The 20,917-nt window shown below is 36.4% G+C and overlaps 1 protein-coding gene across 9 annotated transcripts in view; it reads right to left on the bottom strand.

Annotated features, from left to right (window-relative positions):
• Positions 1–20,917, bottom strand: part of DGKB (diacylglycerol kinase beta) — a 381,330-nt gene that overhangs the window by 70,385 nt on the left and 290,028 nt on the right. For 7 of the 9 annotated variants that reach the window (XM_008629944.2, XM_017729357.1, XM_017729355.1 and 4 more), the window contains 2 exons: positions 11,439–11,529; positions 5,646–5,841 (listed from right to left, as the gene is read on the bottom strand). In XM_008629944.2, the coding sequence (XP_008628166.1) occupies positions 5,646–5,841; positions 11,439–11,529 (287 nt within the window). Of the gene's footprint in view, positions 1–5,645; positions 5,842–9,983; positions 10,691–11,438; positions 11,530–20,917 lie in introns of those variants that run through there. The other 2 variants (XM_017729362.1, XM_017729363.1) reach the window with 2 other exon arrangements.

The raw sequence follows: 20,917 nt of genomic DNA on the forward strand, positions 1-20,917 counted from the left end.
CAACTGTTTAAGTATTTGATGAACTGTCTCCACATGCAGAACATACAGAAATTCATCTCACCATCTAGTTAGCAGGAAAGGAGGTGTCTAACCCAACCTATTCCTTAGGTTCTACTGAACTGGAGAGAGAGTCACCTCCAGTGAGCATTTTATTCTGTCTACCTTAGATACTTATTTGAATGCAGGATAAATACTTTTCTTGAGGTGACTCTATCTACTGGCTATAGGGTTGATTTCTTAGACACTGAAGTTTATGCCACACTAACTTAACAGCCCTAACAATTATTTCATTTACTGTAAACAACACACAACACTCCCAAAATAGTAACAAAAAATTCTACACAGAAATACGTGCCCTTTAGTTTAAAGCTTCAGAATAGAAGTGGCACATGCATGGACAAGAAAAAAAAATACTGTTTGAATAAATCTAAAAATTTTTTTCTAATGTTTAGACTAATGTTAAAAGTTGAATGTCTTAACATAGACCAGTTATGAAATAGCTCTAATTAGAATTTTTTCTCTGTGGTAATGTGTTAATGTCTATGTTGTAAAAAGCTGTCTAAAAAAGATACAAAGTAAGGGCTATTACCTTATGTAGCCATGACATTATCAATAATATTTAATAAAAATATTATCATAGAGAGTTCATTACACATGCCTTACCCTGTCAAAAATAACCTAAAGTCTACCAATAATGAACATACACTGTGTATATTTGGTGCATATATTACACAGACTGTGTATGCAGTACACAGTTTCAACTTTTTTAACAAGCAAAGGTCACCTAGCCAGAGTATAGGTTATGAAAGATCTCCATAAATTAAATTAAGCAGCTAGCTCACAAAGTTATAAGCTGTTTAGGGGACATGTCAGGAATCCCCTATCTATAGGGAAGCTTCTCTCTCCCTGTAGAGTAGAATTTGACACCTAGTAAGAAAGGCATTTTCTATTCTTTTAATATTTATGGATATTTTGAAGTGTTTTAAGGTCTTCACAGTCTCTGCATGTTTCGAACTACTTTTAACTGCAGTGAACTGCCTGCATATGCATTATTCCATCTCCAAAGCTACTGTATTTCCATTCAGAAAATCATAATGCAGTTATTAAAAGAGATTTCCACACAGAGTTATTGAATCATATTGGTAAGCTTGGTTTATGCCTAGGTGCTGTGACATGAATGCACACTATCTTGAATTAGTCTAATAGTCTGTGGAGTGAGAGCTCACTGCAGCTCTTAACAAGCTGCACAGATCAACTTGGCAAGTACTTGGTTAAGTATCAGTGTACCTGGTGATGTACAAAATAAATATGAAATAGTATTACACTGAAATATTTATAGTTTAAAGGTTTCACCCATGAACAGCTCATAGATATTGTCTTCAAGTATGAGTCCATTGAGGTGGTGGAAAGTTACAACAAGTTATGTATATGTTTGCCATCAAATCAGAAGAGACTTTAAAAGGGATTCCATTTCAGGACAGGGCCCTAACTAAGGAAATCAAAAGCATAACAACATCCACCCTGAGGGAAACTTCATTTAGCGAAAAGTTTACTGGAGAGATCTAAAAAAAAATTCCTTTTTGTCACAAAAGGTTTGAAAATTTTATTTAGAATTTCTGTGAGGAAGAAAACTGTTTAAGACTTAACATAAGGGGTATGTATTTTTCATGTAAGACATGTTGCCATGATTTAACTTATGTTTTAGATGCAATTTGCAACCAAGTAGCGCAGTTATTTGCATTTATGTTTCTCAGCTCATAGTTTTGTTTCTATGCAGTATGTCAATCTTTTCAAAGTACTGACTTTTGGAATTCATCAGTATCTGTGTATATCCAAAAAAATTCCTATCCAAATAATGTTCAAGGGTAGTTCACAGTAACTAAAATCTGTAAATGGCCTGTGGATAGATGTATCATAGATATGTTCATACTAGAAGACTTTAAATAAAACAACAAATGGAAACATTGAAAGTATGAGATTCATGATGTGAAAACACTAAGTCATCTACTTTCACAAATTGTCACATATATCTGTAGTTTTATTTTTTCCAAATGCATTGACATTGTACAATAGAAATTGTACTCATAGATTAGAAATTAAAATGGAATTAAATTATAAAAAGGCCACATAATTTTTAGCCTAACAAAATGTGATGAAAGATCCCCTCTAGTTCTACGCAGTAGCTAAAATGAAACCTGTAGTACTTTTTCCACTAAGAAGGATTATGATAATACTTAGTACACTACAGCTAAATATGTTTGGGTGTTATTTTTCTTTTCCAATTAGTTATAATCTAATCAGACAAATACACTTTCATATATATTTTATATTAAAATGTTACTAATTAGACAGAAATGCAATACACAGGCACACATACCTATATGCTCTGACTGCCAAATATTTCTCTGCCAAATACATGCACAAACCCCTAATAAGATAAGCAGGGAATGTATTTAAATAGCGCACACTTTAAACCACTACATTTCAGTATATTATTTTTCAGACTACACGCACATAACCAGACTGTTTTCCAAGCAGACATCCATTTGATTACTTAAAGTGCAAATTATGGTCTGGCTATTGAGTGTGCAGAGGAGGATAATAGGAAGTGCAAAGAAAATACAAGCCTTTCACATCAACAGGTGGCAACGCTAAATAGGAAAAAAAGAAGAGGGGAGTGGGCTCAGAGGAATATACCTTCCCTGTGTTGTACAGATATCTAAGAAAGAAAAAAGATTTGGCAGAAACTGGACCCTTTTTCCTGCAGCGATGATCTTGTTGCATGTACACGGTTTGTACACAAAGCATGGGGAAGACAGCACCAGGACCTCATAGAGGTTTCTTGGGCAGATTGTGAAGTCCTCCTTGGGGCTGTTCAACATGCTCGGGGGGAACAAACTACGCAGAGCGAGGAGACAGCTTCCAATAGTTCATGCAAGTACCCCACCTAAGGGCTCAGAGTACTAACCTTCAATTCATGTATTTATGGTCAAGTTATAAAACCATAAAAGCAGAGACAAGAATACAGATTGATATACAGCTGAAAAACCCACAGTTGTACTGCAATTGAAAATGTCTAAAAGTAAATGTGCATGCCGCTCAGGAGTCCCATATAATACTGTTAGATTTATAAAAACCAAACAAAATTCAACACCAAAATCTTATATATATAGGTATCCATAGGAAAACACGAGGATTGATTGCTGTCTCCTAGGAAGTGAAGTGTTTAGTTGTCAAATGATTAGATGCTTTATTTGGACATAAACCAAACTGCATGGGTGTTTATTCAGAATAAGTTAATAAATAGAAGTTAACAAGCATGTATTTATCATGGTTCTCAATACAGCAATACCTATCTCTGCACCAGGTATTAATACTTAGCAAAATGTTTTCTTCAAACTAAAAAGTACAATGTGCCAAAAGTACATAGTGCCTAAGAAAACAATCCGCTAGTGAAAAAATCATAACACTTTCAAGTGACAGTCAGTTATTTCCCCAGTGAGTAGATTCAGATTTAACAAAACTATTTGAGAAACCTAGACATAAAATTGATTGAATTCCATTATTCAGCAATAATCTTGAATTCTGAGTTGATGAAGCACACTCAGCCTAAGAACTGATCTTAGCTAGCAGAATTAAGTGAGTCTTCCTTGCAGTGTAAAATAGGAGTGGATCCATAAAGCTAATCAGTTGGTTCTGAAATTTTCACACCACCTTCATTTTTGAGTTTTATTTTGAGTTGTTTTAACCTGGTTTCATGGACTAAACACCCACTTGAAGTCAGAGCATGTACCTCCCAAACCCATCCACCCCACACCTTTAAAAGGAATCCACTTTGCATGCTCAAGACTGCCCAGTGTTTCAAACTGGAACGAAATAAATATGGACTACTCTGAAATCCAAGAAGGGTACTCCTGCTCAGCACTGGAATGCTACTGTACATGGAAACAATAATACTATCTATGTACTCAGTGATGTGAGAGGTGCTCTAGTTTTTGATATTGAGAAGTCAATCTCTGCTTTAAAATTGCCTTTTGGATGAAGCGACTTCCATCCATAGTGTACATCAAGTGATTAGAAACTAAGTAAAGAGCACAGTTTTTCTAAAGTAAGGTGCCTAATGTCTGCTCTATGAACATTTCAACAGGTAATATGGGAAGTTCTGTTCAGTCTTTAATATTTTTATTATAATTTTATTTTCTCCTGTTCAGGAAAATGGAAATTGAGTGTAGCAATGCCCTTTTAATACACCAGTTGTAGTCAGTAGATTGAAATCACTATTACATATGTATCAAAGACGCACATAATTTCAATAATTAAACAGGTGATAATGTCTGCTTTACTACTATCAAAAGGATAAACATCCTGTCTCCCTACGTTCAGGAGCAAAACAAAAGGAAAAAATTTGGTGAGCCCTTTACACAGCAGCCTCCATCTCTTGAACATCAGGGCATAACTCAGAATTGTAGCATACACAGAAGCTTAGTGCCTGGTAAGACTTTGGCTGACAGGGTGTATTGGTGAGTCACACTGAGATATTGAGAACATATGTCAAATTGCTAAAGCTCACAGAAATTGAATGCTAGTGCCTATTGAAGCCCCTCAGCCATAAAAAACTACTTTATTCCTAAACTTTTGTCATCCAGATAATTTAGCTGAATTAAAACTACAACACATAATAATGAACTATATTATAACTAGTGACTTAAAAATTACTGTTGCTGAAATGTAGCAGTAGGATATTCAAAACTACTTAAAGGATCCCAATAGCATGAGACAGTTAAAAGTCCTAATCTTTATACAGTCTGAATGAAGAGGAGAAGAAAGATAGCCTGAAGCAAAAGATAATCCTTTTTGTAGGGTAAAAAGATAACAAACAAACAAACCAACAAACAACAAAACCCCAAAACATTTTCAAAGTCTGGTCTGTCCGTCTCTTTGGTGTGAAGAGAGTGATGGCTTATAATCATTTGGACTTGTGATGGGCAGTCACATGTTACAATGCATAGTATTCAGATTCTCAGAGAATAATAGAGATTATTATTTATTATTGGTTTTGTCAAGAGTTATGTTTAATAATAAAATTTATTGAGAAAGCGCCTCTAATCACCAGGAAGGTATATAAGCCCTGAAAAAAATTATCATGCCTGTGCAAGCCAGCTACAGCACATGTATTCAAGGATTGATACAGCATTATAACATAGTAACATAAAATGTATAGACAGCTTGCTCTTTTTACTCTGAAGTAACTTCCATCGCCTCTGGCCAGAGCTTGTTAGAAACGGCACAATTATCCCCGAGTTTTATGCACACTGATATAAAGAAGCATTATAAATGCTCGGGAAGCACTTTCCAACTCTAAAATCTCCAACTACCTCTAGACTGAATGTCACAGTAGCAAACAGTGCCACATGATGTGATTAGTCAGCGTAACATGTAATACCTAAGGCAGGCTTGCAAGTATAGAGACTGCAATTGGCAGTATGTCTTTGTTTGTGCCCTTGTGCCAGTGCTTCCCATCAGAAAGCTAAAAGCACAAGAAAGGAAATATCTAAGAACTGCCTATCCTTTTTCTTGACAAGGTCAATTATATAACCAAGTTGACATTATGGAGCCAGATAGCCCATATCAATCTGTAAGCTTACCTTGGCATACAAACTTCAATTCCTTGGCATCTGTAACGGTGGTTCTTTTATCTGACCTCTTCTTTTCTGTCCGACGGTGGCTACGTCTTTTCTTTGTCTCTCCCCAAAGATTCGATCCACCATGCATGCTAGGGATGTTTAGAATGGCAATTCCTTCCAGAGAGATATTGATTAAGTCTAGCTGAATTCCATCACACTGATTAGAAAGGAAGAAAGAAAAAGGAAAAAAAAAGAAAAAGAGAGAGAAAGCAGTATGAGAGAAAGAAAACTCTGAATGTTCTTTTTCTCAGATATTTTTCTTCAGCAATTTATTATTCTTAACACTAATAGTTTATTCAGTGTTTATACCTAAGATTGTATCTGAATAATTTTGTACCTGAAAAGGAGGTATAAGAACAGATCATCATTCAGAAGGTAAAATATGATTGCTATTCAGGTTCTGATTGCTTAAGTGTGGGATCATTTGGTACTGTCTTGTTATCTGATACCTGTTCACTGACCCAAGTAAAATATATTTCTAGCTTCACTACAGCTATTAGCAGAAAAATGTTTTTACTACCAAAATTTCTTTATCAATAACTGGAGGGTTTTTGTTGCCTCTTCCACCTAAATTTTCTGCCTTATGATTTTCCAATGATACTTGTCACTCTAACAACTGAGTCCCCTCCACAACAAACTGAATATAAAAGTCCCTGCATGCAGAGAATACACAGACATATGGAAAGGAGTCTAAGCAAGACCCAAGAGCACAGAACATCACACAGGCATTAGTTTCAATCGAAAGGCACAACAATATCAGCACAGGGCTATGCCTCACTAGTAGGTCCCAGCAAGAGGTAAAATTAGTAGAAGTGGGTACCACAATTGCTGATGCTGCTACAGCATTTCTTACCCCAGAACCTTCGCCAACCACTTCTCTGAAATATGCATCATTACTAAGGGAAAACATAGGATAAGGAGCTAAAGAAGAGGAATCAGTGATCTAAAACCTTTCCAAGACTTACTGGACACACAGAAGTAATCTTAGCCCGTGGCATAGTCCCTTCAGTGCTTCAGTGCTGGAATCATAACCCATGTCACTAGTGTGTACTTCTCATGCTTCCTATAGCAACCCTGGAGATTAAGACATTTTATACAAGTACATTTCTTTGCTAAATCTGGCTTCCCATTTTATCTTATAATGGGACCATTTTTTCACTTCTGGAAAATGGCTCAGGGATCCTAACATATCAGACTGCTCAGTGACAAACTGCAACATTTTCTCAGGTGGTTGAAGCCTAGGACATTTTCAGATACAGTTCACCTGAGACTCACTGCATGAGATGAACCTAGCTTAACAGCATACACCTAGCCCTCACTGGCTATAATTTACTCAAGCTAAGTCCTCCTGTCTACCAACATTAGGAATTTTTTAACCCATATAAAATGTAGCAAAATACTGAAGAACCTCTTCAAGAGAAAAAAAAACCCAACTTCATATTACAACAGCGGAACCTGCAGGTGGAAAGCAAAGCATCCATTTCTACTCATGAGTTCTCTGAACCAGCCAGTTGCCCAGGATTCATGTACTTGCACCTCAGCTAGAGATAGATTATCTTAAAAAACAACATAGAGTATATCAATATCCTGGCAAGTCACACGCACCACAGTGTAGAGCAGCGCATTTTTAATACATTAGATCCTACTCCTGCAATGTTCTGCAAGCTTGTAGAAGATCTAGTCAACCATTTCAAACTAATTAAGAGTATTATTTTACAATTCCAATATACAATAATAAGGAAGAAAACGGGAAAAATAATTAAGCATGCTTCAGTAGTAGTCCACTGACATCTTGCAGCTTGCTGCTCTGTGGGTCACTGGCACTTCTTGCTCTCTGCCTAAACCTTTATCACAGCTTCGAAGAAGAAAAGCCAAGTACAACTCAAGAACAACTGTGAATAATTGTTTATTCTTAAACTTTCTGAGATCATAAAACAGAACTGTATTACAATGCACACACATCTTAATTCTTCTAAGAAGAGCATAAATCTGAAGAGAGAACAATTTCAACACTAAGATTTCCATTTCATATTTGCTCTTCAAGAATTAAATTTTAAACCTGTGGATTATATTCATACAGGGAAACCCTTAAAGTCAAAAGGCATATCTGAAAGTGAATTGGCAGTTGTGGCAACTACTGTAATTGAAAGTGTAACTTTTTAATAACACTTTTCTTACAAGAATAAAGGCATAGGTCTTCACTGTGATTTTTGGAAGCAAATTTGTGGTTTTCTCTGGCATTTTATATGTATTAAATACTAAGATGATTTATTTTGCTAAAAATTCTGCTCATGTGTATGCTCACTTACTGCTATACATTCTAGATAAACAGATATTAATTTCATAATTAAAAGTAATCTTGTGTAAATACCCTGCAGGCCTCAATGAATCAAACACATACTGTGTGTCAGGCCTCCCACTGTCTTCAAGTGGAATGTACTGGCTGGATAATTAGATAGTACATATTTTTTAACCTTATTTGCATGCATATTATATCTTTTGCACACTGACAAGCAGCAGTAACAACAAAAGTCAGATTACCACAGGGAATTCCCACAAAGAAGTCTTCATTTCTTATAATTTGCAGCCTAAATTAAAATAATTTGATCTTTGACAAGGATGAAATGTCAAGCAGAAGGGGGTCCTCTACAAGCCACGGCCTGTGGCTTCTGAAATCTGCCTAATTTATGTCAGTCACTTCTTAATACATATTTAAGTATTACACGAGAAAGATGATAAATATGCAATCTGACACCTTTGGTATTTCCCTGCTGTTAATTTATAAAGGTCTGGCGTCCCCCAAACTGACTGGAATTATTTAAATAAAAGAAGAATTGTGAAATAGGATGGCGCGGGGTCTAGCTTCCATTTTCACTCAATATTGAGCACAGCAGGTAGTACACTAAGACAATTATGTGACGAGGCCTCAGAGTCCCACAGTGATGAGCAACTTTCTGAATTAAGAAAAAAGGAGCATTTCTTTTGTTCGTACACAGCCAAAAAGTTTGCCCTACAGGTACCTCTGCATAGTCCTAACACATTCCTCTATTACAAAAACAAAACACACGTGTTCTGCTTGTTTTCTTTTTTCTTTTTATTTCAAATAATGTAATGATGCTGTAAAAACAAAAGCATGTTTTTAAAATGTGGAGTATGTCTACCTAGATTAAAAAGGAAATGCTAGCTCTTCTAACTCTTTTTTACCTTCTTTTCTGGCCTCAGTCACTTCCTGGGTATTATTGCTTATGCCTTATTTATCATATCAAATATTTTCAGATCATCTCTCTGTTGAGAAAATACGTATCTATGCTTGAAAAGAGCTGGTATGACGGCTTTGCTGCGAAACCAAGGGCAATATCAAGCAAGTGCACAGGAATGTTTTAAACTCCTTTACCTTACCCAGTAATACCAGGTGGTATAGAAGGCTTACCTTGGTCCCACTACGCTTTTACAGCATTGCAGATATTGTCCATGCCACCCCTACTTACACAGCATCTATACCTACTCTCATTAAATACCTTTCACATGCCTTTCTTTTTTTCTGAAGTCGAAATAAGGTGCAAGTTCTCTAAATTATAAAAGCTTCTGCCTTGTTTACTGACACATAATTATTGAAAATAAATACTTAATTTTGTCCTAGTTTTGGGGGGTTTTTTGTTTCATTTTGTTTTCTTTTCCATTACAACCTTTCCTCAACTTCTTGCATCCCATTTTGAAAACAAAAATCCATCTTATTCTGGATAATATAAGAATTGTGTCCAATTTTTTCTGCATCTCACACTCATACAGAAGGAAACAGAGAACATGAGTCAGGAATGTATGTCAGAAAAACCAAGCTTAATTAGGTTAGAAATCAAATACATGGTTGAACAAATATTTGCCCAGAGAACATTAGATCACTGTCTCACAGCTCAGAGATACAGATCCTTAACCTTCCCAAGCATTGTGCATTCAAAATTTGGCTGTAGAGCAAACACATTCTTTGTGCATTTTATCTGGAGTGAAATGTGGTCTCATACATCAACCTCCCATTTACAGTGACATCCCCAAGGAGCATCAGGTTAAAAATCAGATTAAAACGGTGCTACTCCAAAATGCTGATAATGTTCAAACAAGAAACATTAGATACAAGCATACTGGCAAGCATTGTAATTTACTCATTGTAAATAAATATGCGAATAACTACCTCCTAACACTTCCTGTAAATTTTGGAAACTATGCTTTTTGTTCCTCACTGTATGACTAATGGTAATGACCAGGATAGATGAAGTGAATACTAAAAAACGTCTCATATACTGGCAGTGTAACACTTTATTGGCAATAACAGTTATTGACATGAATTGGTAATAATTATACAACTGATACGAGCAGCACCACAAACTTGTATACTGACTTGTTTGCTTTGTGATGTTAACACTTTCAGTGGTTACAATCATATGGTTAAAGTTCACATCTTAGTATGTATCAGAATATGTATGACTTTCTCTAGATACTAATATTTTATTGGGAAACCCTGCTCTTCAATTTGTATTTAATCAAAAGGTACATTTAACTTGCAGTTTATTCAAATCTAATCAAACCAGGTTAAGTATTTCTTCCAATAACTAACAAAATATTCTTCATGCTACATTTTCTTAAACTCATGTATGGGAAGCACTCTCTTGGGAAACAAGGGGGATTTTTTGGTTAAGTGTTTTTTCTAAGGTTTTTGCTGGAGTTTTGTTTTATTTTTATTATATTTTAATCTAACATGTGAGGAACATGTTTTCACTTCAAAGAGAAACATAACAGCATAACAGGCAAGTGTGGCACTGCTGGTGTTACAGTTTCAGTCTCAGTATTCTTTGCTACTTGTTCTGCTACCAGGCACATGGTTCCTTCAGATCATTTCAGACTTCATCCTTTAGGAAGCTTTGACTCGACTCTCATAGCTCCCACCATACCTCTCTGAGTGCCTCATGCTGTGACACAAATACTCCATTGACACATGTGGTTCCTCATTACTACTGGAAAGGAAAAGCACCACAATCGTCTTGAGAAATTATTTCATTATTTGACCTAAATTCTCAGTTTGTATCTTCACTCATTTCTCATTTTTCATGTACTTATTTATAAACATCAGACCCCCAAACAGTTTATGTAATACAGCCACTTATCCTAGCACCCATCAAAGTGGCAGTGGCACATTATTTTAAATTCCTATTTTGTCTGTAAGTATCCTGTGTCTTTTTAGTTAATGTTCAATGTATAATGGCAAGATGACCCCTTGTGCAGAGAGAAAAGCTATTTAATGAAGGGGAATAATTCAAATATATATATATATATTCTTTAACCTTTATTCAGGAAAGTAAGTACAATTTTAGGGAATTGAGTTTTAAAGGTTAGAAAACCTTGGGACCTAGAAATAATAAGATTATTTTTTTTATTTTAATCCTGCAACAGCTCTCACTCCCTCCAACAGTCTTTCATTTTTCCATCTGACCTAGCCACACTCCCTATTGATTTCTAATGTTATACTTCACCTCTTGACCTTGTCTACTGTATTAAGACTTCACTAATCATCAAACTGAACTTTGTTCCAGTGTGCAGGGCTACACTACAAATAGGCATGATAAAAATAATATTTTGGAATATAGGGTCGAAAGGACGTGCACTGCCTTGCCTTGGTGGATTCAGGCACTCTGCACCCTTGCTCCCTGCATTTCAGCCAAACTAGTGACATTTCAAGGATAAAGGCAACAATTAGTTTCTTACTTCTATTTCTACAGATTCATGCAGCTTCTTACAGGTGGCTGAGAAAGTTTCCGAAGTGCCAAATTCAAAATACCAAAATTTGTTCTTCATTCTGAAACAAGAAAAAAAAAAGAAAAGAAAAAAAGAAAGATCTTATTCACTATCAATATGTGACAAAAGTGATCATCCTGTCTTCCACTATAAGTAATGGCAAAGGCTTGGGAACATGTGACATCCCATTTGAAATAGATGAGCTCATAATTTTCAAAGCTTAAATGTTGGTGTCAAGTTGTATGATATCCCCTAAAGGGATAACAGGAATGTGTTGAACTGACAGGTTCAAATGTACCTTTGACTTTTCTTTTTCAGTGACTATCAGAATATTTTTTGTCACTTAACCAGTGACATGCCTCAGAAAAATGTATCGATTTTATTTCATGTCTTACACCTACTATACTATTTCTGATTCACAGTTAACATCTTTATCCTGCAGAGTAGTAGAATGTGCAAGCAGGGCAATCCCATCATGAAGACAAGCCAAGACAAAAATGCAGCTTTCCCTAAGCTAGTTAAAAGTAAAGGCAAATGCCTATTGTGCATGGTGACAGATGAGATACTACAAGAAAATAAAAATTCCAGATCTAACAATCTTTAGATATTTTGCAGTAGGAGAGCTGTATTACCAGGTAATTCACTCATAGACACATTTTAAATGGGCAATGAGGCCTGCATCTTGAAGTTCATTAACAGGTCTACAGGAAAATAAAACTGGATTTAATGCTAGTAAATTGCTTAGTTTATCATGACAGCAGGCAGAATTTACACTTTTTTCTTTTTAAATACATAAAAACTGCACTTCTGTTTTACCAGATTTATAGCATACTGTTAAATACAATCAGGACGCCAACAGCACCATTTCAAATAAGAACGTGTACTTTTTGTGAATTCTCATGAGTAATTATTATTCTGTAACAAAAAAAAAAAAGAAGCTAAACAACCACAACAAAAGACACTGAATTAGAATTCATTATTCCCACTTAAGAATCAGATATGAACACAGTTTCTCCACTTGTATAAACTGTTCTCTGACACAGCACATTGTGCTTTTAACTTGAAAATGACTGAGTTTGCATGAGCTAGAAGTGGAGAAGAGTGAAACATAAATGTAGATGATTGTAAAACATGTCAAAAGTACAAATCCTACCCGTAATTATTTCAAATTACATATAAAAGGCTATTTAGTTGTTGTTAAAGTCTACTTAATGACTCTTAGAATTACAAAATGCAAAGAGGTATTGCAGTGCTGGCCATTTCCAGAAACCTGTTACAAGAGTCAGCAATTTCTGGAGCAGTATTAGAGGTGTGTAAAGATGTCCAACCTGGTAGCCTACACAGAGTTGGGAAGAGAAGAGTAATAAGGAAATGACACATTTCCGATGAAAAAAATTACAGGAATTTCCAAAGGTTTTTACACAGAAAATCTGAAAATATTTGGAAACTATTTTTGAGAACCTGTTCTCAGATAAAGGCATATTCTCGAAGGAGCTCCAACAACCAGAAGGGTTCAGGCCAGATTCAGGTCCAGATTCCTTGGGTCCATGAATGGAAGTGGTCTGACATATGTTCGTTCTACACCTGCAGTTTAGTTAGCACACTGCCTACTGACCTGGGATCAAGTGCTCTATTTATGCCAACGTATAGAAAAGAATTTAGAAACCTTTTGTTTCCAAAGAAATGTGAACTAAGTCTTGAATTTCCATTGGGTGCCTTTGGAAAATCTGGATGCAGCTATCTTCCCACTACTTTCTAGACAGGGATGATGAATAATCAAAATTCCCAAAAAAACCCCAAAACAAAACAAAAAAATCCCACACCAAACAAAAACCCCAAAGCAAAGAAACAAAAAACCATCCAAAACCAACCAACCAACCACAAAAAACCCAGCAAAACCCGCCACCAAACAAAAAACCTCAACCAAACAAAAAAAACCAACAAAACCTTGATGTAAGTATTCATAAAAATACTTTGTAATTTCTTTTGATCCTATTATTAAGATAAAAAGCCTTTGTATCTTCTTTTGATAGCCTTTCCTTTTGCTATTCAGTTACTTTTACCTCAAATGAAGAATCTTTTCTTTCTCTTTATTTAAAAGACTGCTTTAAATTGACTCACTTATTAGCACTCTATCTAACAAACTCTTTGACTTATGCAAAGTTAAAATAGACATATATTTTTAAGTAATTTACTTTAAGTCATATACTGTGTCAAATTCAGATACCAAAAAAAACCCCAGCATTGTCAATGCACTCAAGGATTACTAGAAAATTTAGATCTATAAATCTAAACCTTGTAGAATCATATGACAGAAGATTAAGTAAATATATCAGGTGAGTTTTTGATTTCTTATAATTTTAATAAAACCTCTAAGATTCTATCAGGCAGAAAAATGTATTGTGAGCCTGTTCTCCATCTCCAGTTGACTGTCTCTGTTTTTAAGCATAGAAGGACAACTTACTTGACCAGTTTTCAAATACAAAGATAGATGTAGATACAAATAATTTTATGCTTAATTTCCAAATGGTTTACCAACTTCTTTTACAAGCCATGAAATAGATTAAATTCCATGGTTTTATTCAAATGCACTACATCTTTTATTGAACAGAGGATTGTATTAAAACTTTTCATAGATACAAAATGGAGTTAAATAAAGAACTTCAGAGAAATTATACCGAAATTTTCATAAGCAAGACAAGTCTTATTATTCTAGTAAATATTACAATTTTTCTAATAATAATAAAAACCTCAACTTTAGTTCATATCTTCCACTTGCATTCCTGTTTCAAAGAGGTAAAGCTCATCTGCTTATCAATACAGCAGCAAACAGCAGAAGAATCCATTCAGAAGATTAGTGAACTACTATCATGGCCATTCTAATTTCTTCCATAATGTAACTAAATTTTAGATTGCTAAACAAATATATATTTAATAACAATTTTGCCACATTAAAACTGTAAGAAACTGCATCACAGGCTGCTGTCACATCTATATTCTCTCTCTCCCAGAGGAAATGATTTAGACTTTTCTCAGCTTTTAATAAGAGATGACCAAAAGTAAGTTTGAAGCCTGCTTCTTCTTTACAACACTGGTTTTGTTGGAATAGGAAAGGGAATGGATTATTCTAAAGAAAAGGGCTTGGGGTTTTTTTGTTACTTCCATATGCCTCAAAATGCTTATCTAAACTCTTAAACAACTTTACAATATAAATAAAACATCAGTCATGATTAAAGGCTGACTTATGTTGCTATTGTATTAGAGCATGTCAAAATATACAGCCTATGGGTGTAGGAATGACAAAACAAAACTGTACTTCAAGAACCTAAACACTTTTTATGCTGGCAATGTTACACATTTTCAAGCATTGATCAATCTTCTGACAAGTGGAATGATCTTCTTTAACAGGGATGAAATAAATTTGCAAGACAGTTGTGAGAGACTGAAATGTTAATGGTTAATGACTCAAACAATTGGCCATTTGCAAAAGCAGCAGGCTCTTTGCTGCGGCCAGGTTTGCATCCCCCAAGTGAAGGGGAGGAGGTGGGTTTCTGGATGTGTGGTGACAAAACCCAAGAACACCCCAGGTGAAGAGGGGACGAGCACTAGAGGAGGACCACAACAAGCCAGTCTGTTTAGCATCAAGCTGGGGTTTGAGCCAAGCAAGGGAAGAGGCTGGTGAGGAGCAGATCTTGCTAGGTGCGATAACGCTTTTTATCATGCCAATGTCCTCAGTTATGCAACTTGCTCAGGTATAAAACTCTGGTTCTGGGGAAGTACCAGGACATTCAGACACAGGCCTGAAGGTGTTCATCCCTTCTGATGGGGCATAACTGGCTAAACCAAGCTGATGTGAGAAGCAACTGTAATGTCTTAGAAGACATCATAAGCCATCAAAGATTCCCAAAGTGCCCCCAGACTCATTTCTGGGGCCTTCCACCAGAGGACTGAGCATGATCCACAGTGTTTCAAGAGACAGCGTTGAACTTCCATCTCAGGGGAGGTACCTGGGTGTGTTCCTACCTGAACGTACATCAACCAACTGAACTATACATTTCGGGGGCTTCCCCCAGCCCTGACAGATCAAGACTGTGGCCATCACTTCAACCAAGCAACAATCAAATCTCATCACTGGATCCACGGGTGGTGATATCCATGTATGTATAAACACCGGTCATTCCGTGTCATTTCACTCTAATCTGCCCCAAGGGATCTGTTAACAAGAACCTCAGCTACTCTCACCTTCAGGAGCAGGTCATAACAACAGTATAAAAAGGCTAATACTGCCATTTCTTACAGCATTTCTATACTGTGGATAAATATCAGACTTAGAAACTTAGATACATTTCTTGGAAAAGTTCAGACTGATATTTGGTAATCAAGGCAAAATAATCAAAATAGTCTGTGATATGGGTTTGCTCCATTATCAGTTAATCAGAAACCCCCCTACTGCTAAAACTATTTTATATAACCTTTCTGATTAAGCAATTACAAGGCATGTCATTGAAAAATTGTCCTGTATCTAAATATGGAAATAGTAAATACTTTATTCAACACCTGAAGAGCATGTATACTTCATTGCACTATGATCACTCTGTCAGAACATGCATAACAATACACCAGTTATGGGCTGCTAATAAAAGGTCACAATAAAAGAGGAGTACCTTTAACTCAAGTAACAAATTCTTACTCTGGCATTTAGGGTCTATACTCAGGGCAAGAGCTTATTGCTACATTTGCAAGTTTGTCACACTTTCTACCACATCCTATTTACACTTCTTAAATTTACTTTTTACTTTTTTGCTTTATAACTTTATTATATTTATTTCCACTTTAATTATGCAGTGTCAAGCTTCAATGACTTCAGCTAAAATTTCTACATCAGAAAATTTGTGACTGTTATTTTTGTAAAATGTCAGCTGAAATACTTTGACCATTTTTGAAAATGACTGGATTAAAAACTTGTATATTTGCTTATATTAGAAGTGTTTGATAACATACATTTTGAACTGTTTTAATACAGCTACACTTTCTGAGCAGAGATTTTAAATTTAGCATAAGAATGGCCTTGAATCAAGAATATGCCTCTAGCCGTCTGCATGAAAATACATACAGAATTTAACCATATTATGACCTGTTGGAAGTAGACCCTGAGAAGGCTTTATTTTTCATATTCTGTGGCAGAGAAACAACAAATTTTTGTCTCCAGTTCTGTCAATTTTTATCCTTTAATCTGTACTAAATATAGAGCTTTTTTACCCAGGAACATACTAGAATTCTTCATTCTTCCAAGGTAAATTCCTTGAAAAGTCCACTACAGGAAGCAACCTCTAATACAAATCTGTGCAACAATGTCTGTTCACGGACAAGCAGAACTTGAATTCCTCCAGAAAGTATATTTTTCCCCAAAATATAACCTCTTAGCACTGCCTTCTGAAAATACTTTTTTAAAGACTATTCCAACTTTTTTTCAAAAGTACTGTTTCTTTGTCAGTGAGTGTCAAGAGTTATCTCAATCTATATCATAAACTCATACAGTTTTCAGCATAAAGCTCCCATTCTAAGAGCAGCATTCATGAACAACAATGTATAGAATGTAATGAATTTTTAAAAGAAAATTCTATGGCAGGAAAAAAAAAGTAGCAAAGAACATTTAATCTATTTCATAAAGAGTAGATGCTTATCATCTCAACCACCACAAGTCTGGAAGGTGCTCAGAGCCACAGATTAATGCTACATATTTAAATGGAACAGGTCTCTTTACCTCCCTTTTCTCCCTTGTTCACTCTTTTGTTCCAAGCAAATGTGGAATAATGTGTAGAACCACCTCTGCAGGGAACCAGAAATACCAGAAAAGCCTGCTGAAATGGAGGTATATTTCCATGGAGAAACTGTGAGCAGTACAAAGGGAAAAAAGGGTTGACAAGTATATGTGAAAAAAGAGGAGGTCATCATCAGAAAATAGAGGAATCATGAAAGAGAAGAATGAGCAGGACAGAGGAACTTAATTTCAAAATGCATTGAAGTTCTACAGCACTTAAAAAGGTATGGTGATAAAATACAGAAGAGAAGTAAAATAATCCTAAAAGAGACCTAAATAAAAACACATATTTCTTAAGTTTGAAAATACAGATAATAAGGTCTAAAAATGAAACTAGGAATATAGGAAACGCCATGATGGGCAAAAATATGACCATGTCTTCCAATATTCTCTCACTGACAGCGGTTATTACCAGACACCATAGCAGATAATATAAAACTCCATGCAGTAAACATCTAACTCTATGGAAGGTTTATTATTATTTATAATTCTATCAAATTGCAAAACACTACATTCAGATTAGACATAAAGAAGAATTCTTTTATGATGAGGGTGGTGAGACACTAGAACAGGTCGCACAGAGAAGCTGTGGATGCCCCATTCCTGGAAGCGCTCAAGGCCAGGTTGGATGGGGCTTTGAGCAACTGGTGTAGTGGAAGGTATCCCTGCCCATGGCAGAGGGGTCAGAACTAGATGATCTTTCAAGATCCCTTCCAACCCAAAGCATTCTATGATTTGAATTCAATTTGTGGACACTTACACCATTAAGCAGTATGAAAGTGATTCCCAATGTATGGAGGAAAAAAAATGTCTCCTTGGGAAAAATAAGCTTACTAAGGTGGGTCTGAAGTTGCTCTTTTGGTTTAATGAGTCCTAGCCTGTAAGACATACATTCAAGAGCAAGTGACAGACACACTCCTCTCTGGGCTCGCTAAATGGCAGGATCCAGACACCAATGTTGAATGGTGCCACATTCAGTCAACGTCTCATCATTAGTGGTGTTCCCCAGGCATCAGTCCTGCCTACCATCTTTATTGACTTGGATGAGGGGCTTGAGGGTACAATAATCAAATTTGCAGACGGCATCAAGTTGGGTCAGTGTTCTGATCTGCTGGAGGGCAGGAAGGCTCTGCAGAGGGACCTGGACAGGCTGGATCAGTGGGCCAAGACCGGTAGTGTAAGGTTCAACAAGATCAAGAGCCAGGTCCTACACTTTGGCCACAACACCCCCATACAGTGCTACAGCCTGGGGCAGAATATCCAGAAAATTACCCAGCAGAAAAGGACCTGTGGCTGCTGGTCGACAGCTGCTGAACAAGTGTGGCTGAATGCAGCGCTGAACGCAGCGTGCCCAGATGGCCAAGAAGGCCAATGGTATCTTGGCTTGTATCAGGAATAGTGTGGTCAGCAGGATCAGGGAAGCAATTCTTCCCCTGTAGTTGGCACTGGTGAGGCCACACCTCAAATGCCATGTCTAGTTCTGGACCCCTCAATTCAGGAAGGACATTGAGGTGCTGGAGCAAGTCCAGTGAAAGGCAATAAAGCTGGTGAAGTGTTTGGAGCACAAGTTCTGAGAGAAGCGGCTGAGGGAGCTGGGGTTCTTTAGCCTGGAGAAAAGGAGGCTCAGGGGTCACCTTACTGCTCTCTCTACAACTCTCTGAAAGGAGGCTGTAACTGGGGGGGAAGGGGGTGGGTGTCAGTGCTTTTCCCAGGCAACAAGTGACAGGACAAGAGGACCTAGTTGTCAAGCTGTTGGACATTAGGGAGAATTTCTTAGCAGAATGGGTGATTAGATACTGGAATGGGCTTCCCAGGGAAGTGGTGGAGTCACTATCCCTGGAGGTATTTAAGGAATGACGACGTGGCACTCAGTACCATGCTCGAGTTGACATGGTAGTGTTTGGCCACAGGTTGGACTTGATAGTCTGAGGATCTCAGAGGTATTTTCCAAACTAATTCATTCTGCGATTCTGTGAAGTAAAACTTTACAGCATATAATATGTCATAGGAATTGTACATTGTATTTCTGGTGATAAAAATATGTGTATATATAGGATTTTATCTAATTTAATACTCAGCATTGTATAAAATAGAGCTTCAGTTGGTAAAAAATATTTTAATGCTTTCTGCAATTCAATATAAAGAATATTTTTACCAGATCTCTCACAGTAGTTTTCAACAGACAACATATTTTCCATCTTTTCTTACAGTTCATAAATCTATTATCTAGGTAATTTTATACTTAGGTAAAAATGATTTCATTGCAGCACATAATATATATTAATAAGAATGTATGACTTTTTCTAATGTTCTCTTCTTTCTACTTCTGTCTTAACAATCATATAATTTCTGTTCTTCTTTATAATGAATCATATGCAAAGGTAAGGAAATAGCCAGTGGAGATGCACATCCATAAGAGATTTATGTGTGACTGGCATGATTTTAATAGAGACATCTTTGTCAATTTTTTCTTTTTTCCATTACCAACTGTACTTCTGGCAAATCTAAGTGTTAATCTCCTATGGCACAGAGCTTAGGCAGAGACCATATAAGTAAGTGCAGAAAAGCTAAAATCCTCATAGAGCAGTTTCAGTTTTACACAATAAATAACATTTTCACATATCATAAAATGACACCACCCATGGCTGAAAAGCTACCCCATAAGTAGTCATACCACTAAGTAACACTGTGAGATCATGTTCCCTGACATTATCAGTTCTACTGCTGCAAAGCTGAATCTGGCTCCATTTTCTCTCATGCTTTGTCATAGCTTCGCACTGTAGCTCTCAGGCATCCATGCAGTTGGGCTGCAATCTCCACTGCCCGCCTGCCTGTCCCCCTTTATCCAGTTCTTTGCCCAATTTTCTCAAAACCCTCAGCAGTTCATTCCAGCTGTAATTCTCATCCTTCCCCCTTCTCCATTCAGTTCTAGTCCTTCATTCAGCTGTGCTCTCACATCTGGCCAAGAAGCCACTCCTGGACACCTTGCCCTGACCATTTTCAGTAATAAACCCAAGTCATGAAAAGTTGCAAAAGGGCCTTGCAGTACTTAGTGACTGGGGTATAAAAATGTAGATGACATTTAATGTGGATAAATTTAAAGTGATGTATAGAGAAAAATAACAAATTAATTATAATTTTACCAAGAGTGATCAGTTCTTAGTGACAAAGTCTTGGGCTTACAAATAGCTGAATTAAACTTTCATTTCCCCAAGGGGATTAATGGAGGGGGAGAGTGAAAACCATTCCTTATCTCAGGCTCCAACCATCCATTTGGATTGAAATATTTGTACAGACAGTTCACCTATGAATACTGGTCAATTCACACACTCCAGACAGGTACTGATGTTCCCAAATATCATCTGTTGTCTGTATATTTGCCGACAAAAGGTGCAATGAATTCATTGCAGGTCTGTGCACTGTTTCTTGATTTTGTTGAGCTACAGATCAGAATGCAATTTGTTCAGGTTTCTGAGAGAAATAGTAGCCAGACTGGATGTGTTTACTTCTTATAGGGTTACCAGGAAAAAAACCAACACAAGAGGAACACCAGGTTGATAATGATATCCATAAGACACAATCTCATTTGCTATGAATCCTGTTGTTGTTTTATTAATTATGATACCTT

This window comes from Corvus brachyrhynchos, unplaced genomic scaffold (genome assembly GCF_000691975.1).
Source record: "Corvus brachyrhynchos isolate BGI_N302 unplaced genomic scaffold, ASM69197v1 scaffold142, whole genome shotgun sequence".
Taxonomy (NCBI): domain Eukaryota; kingdom Metazoa; phylum Chordata; class Aves; order Passeriformes; family Corvidae; genus Corvus; species Corvus brachyrhynchos.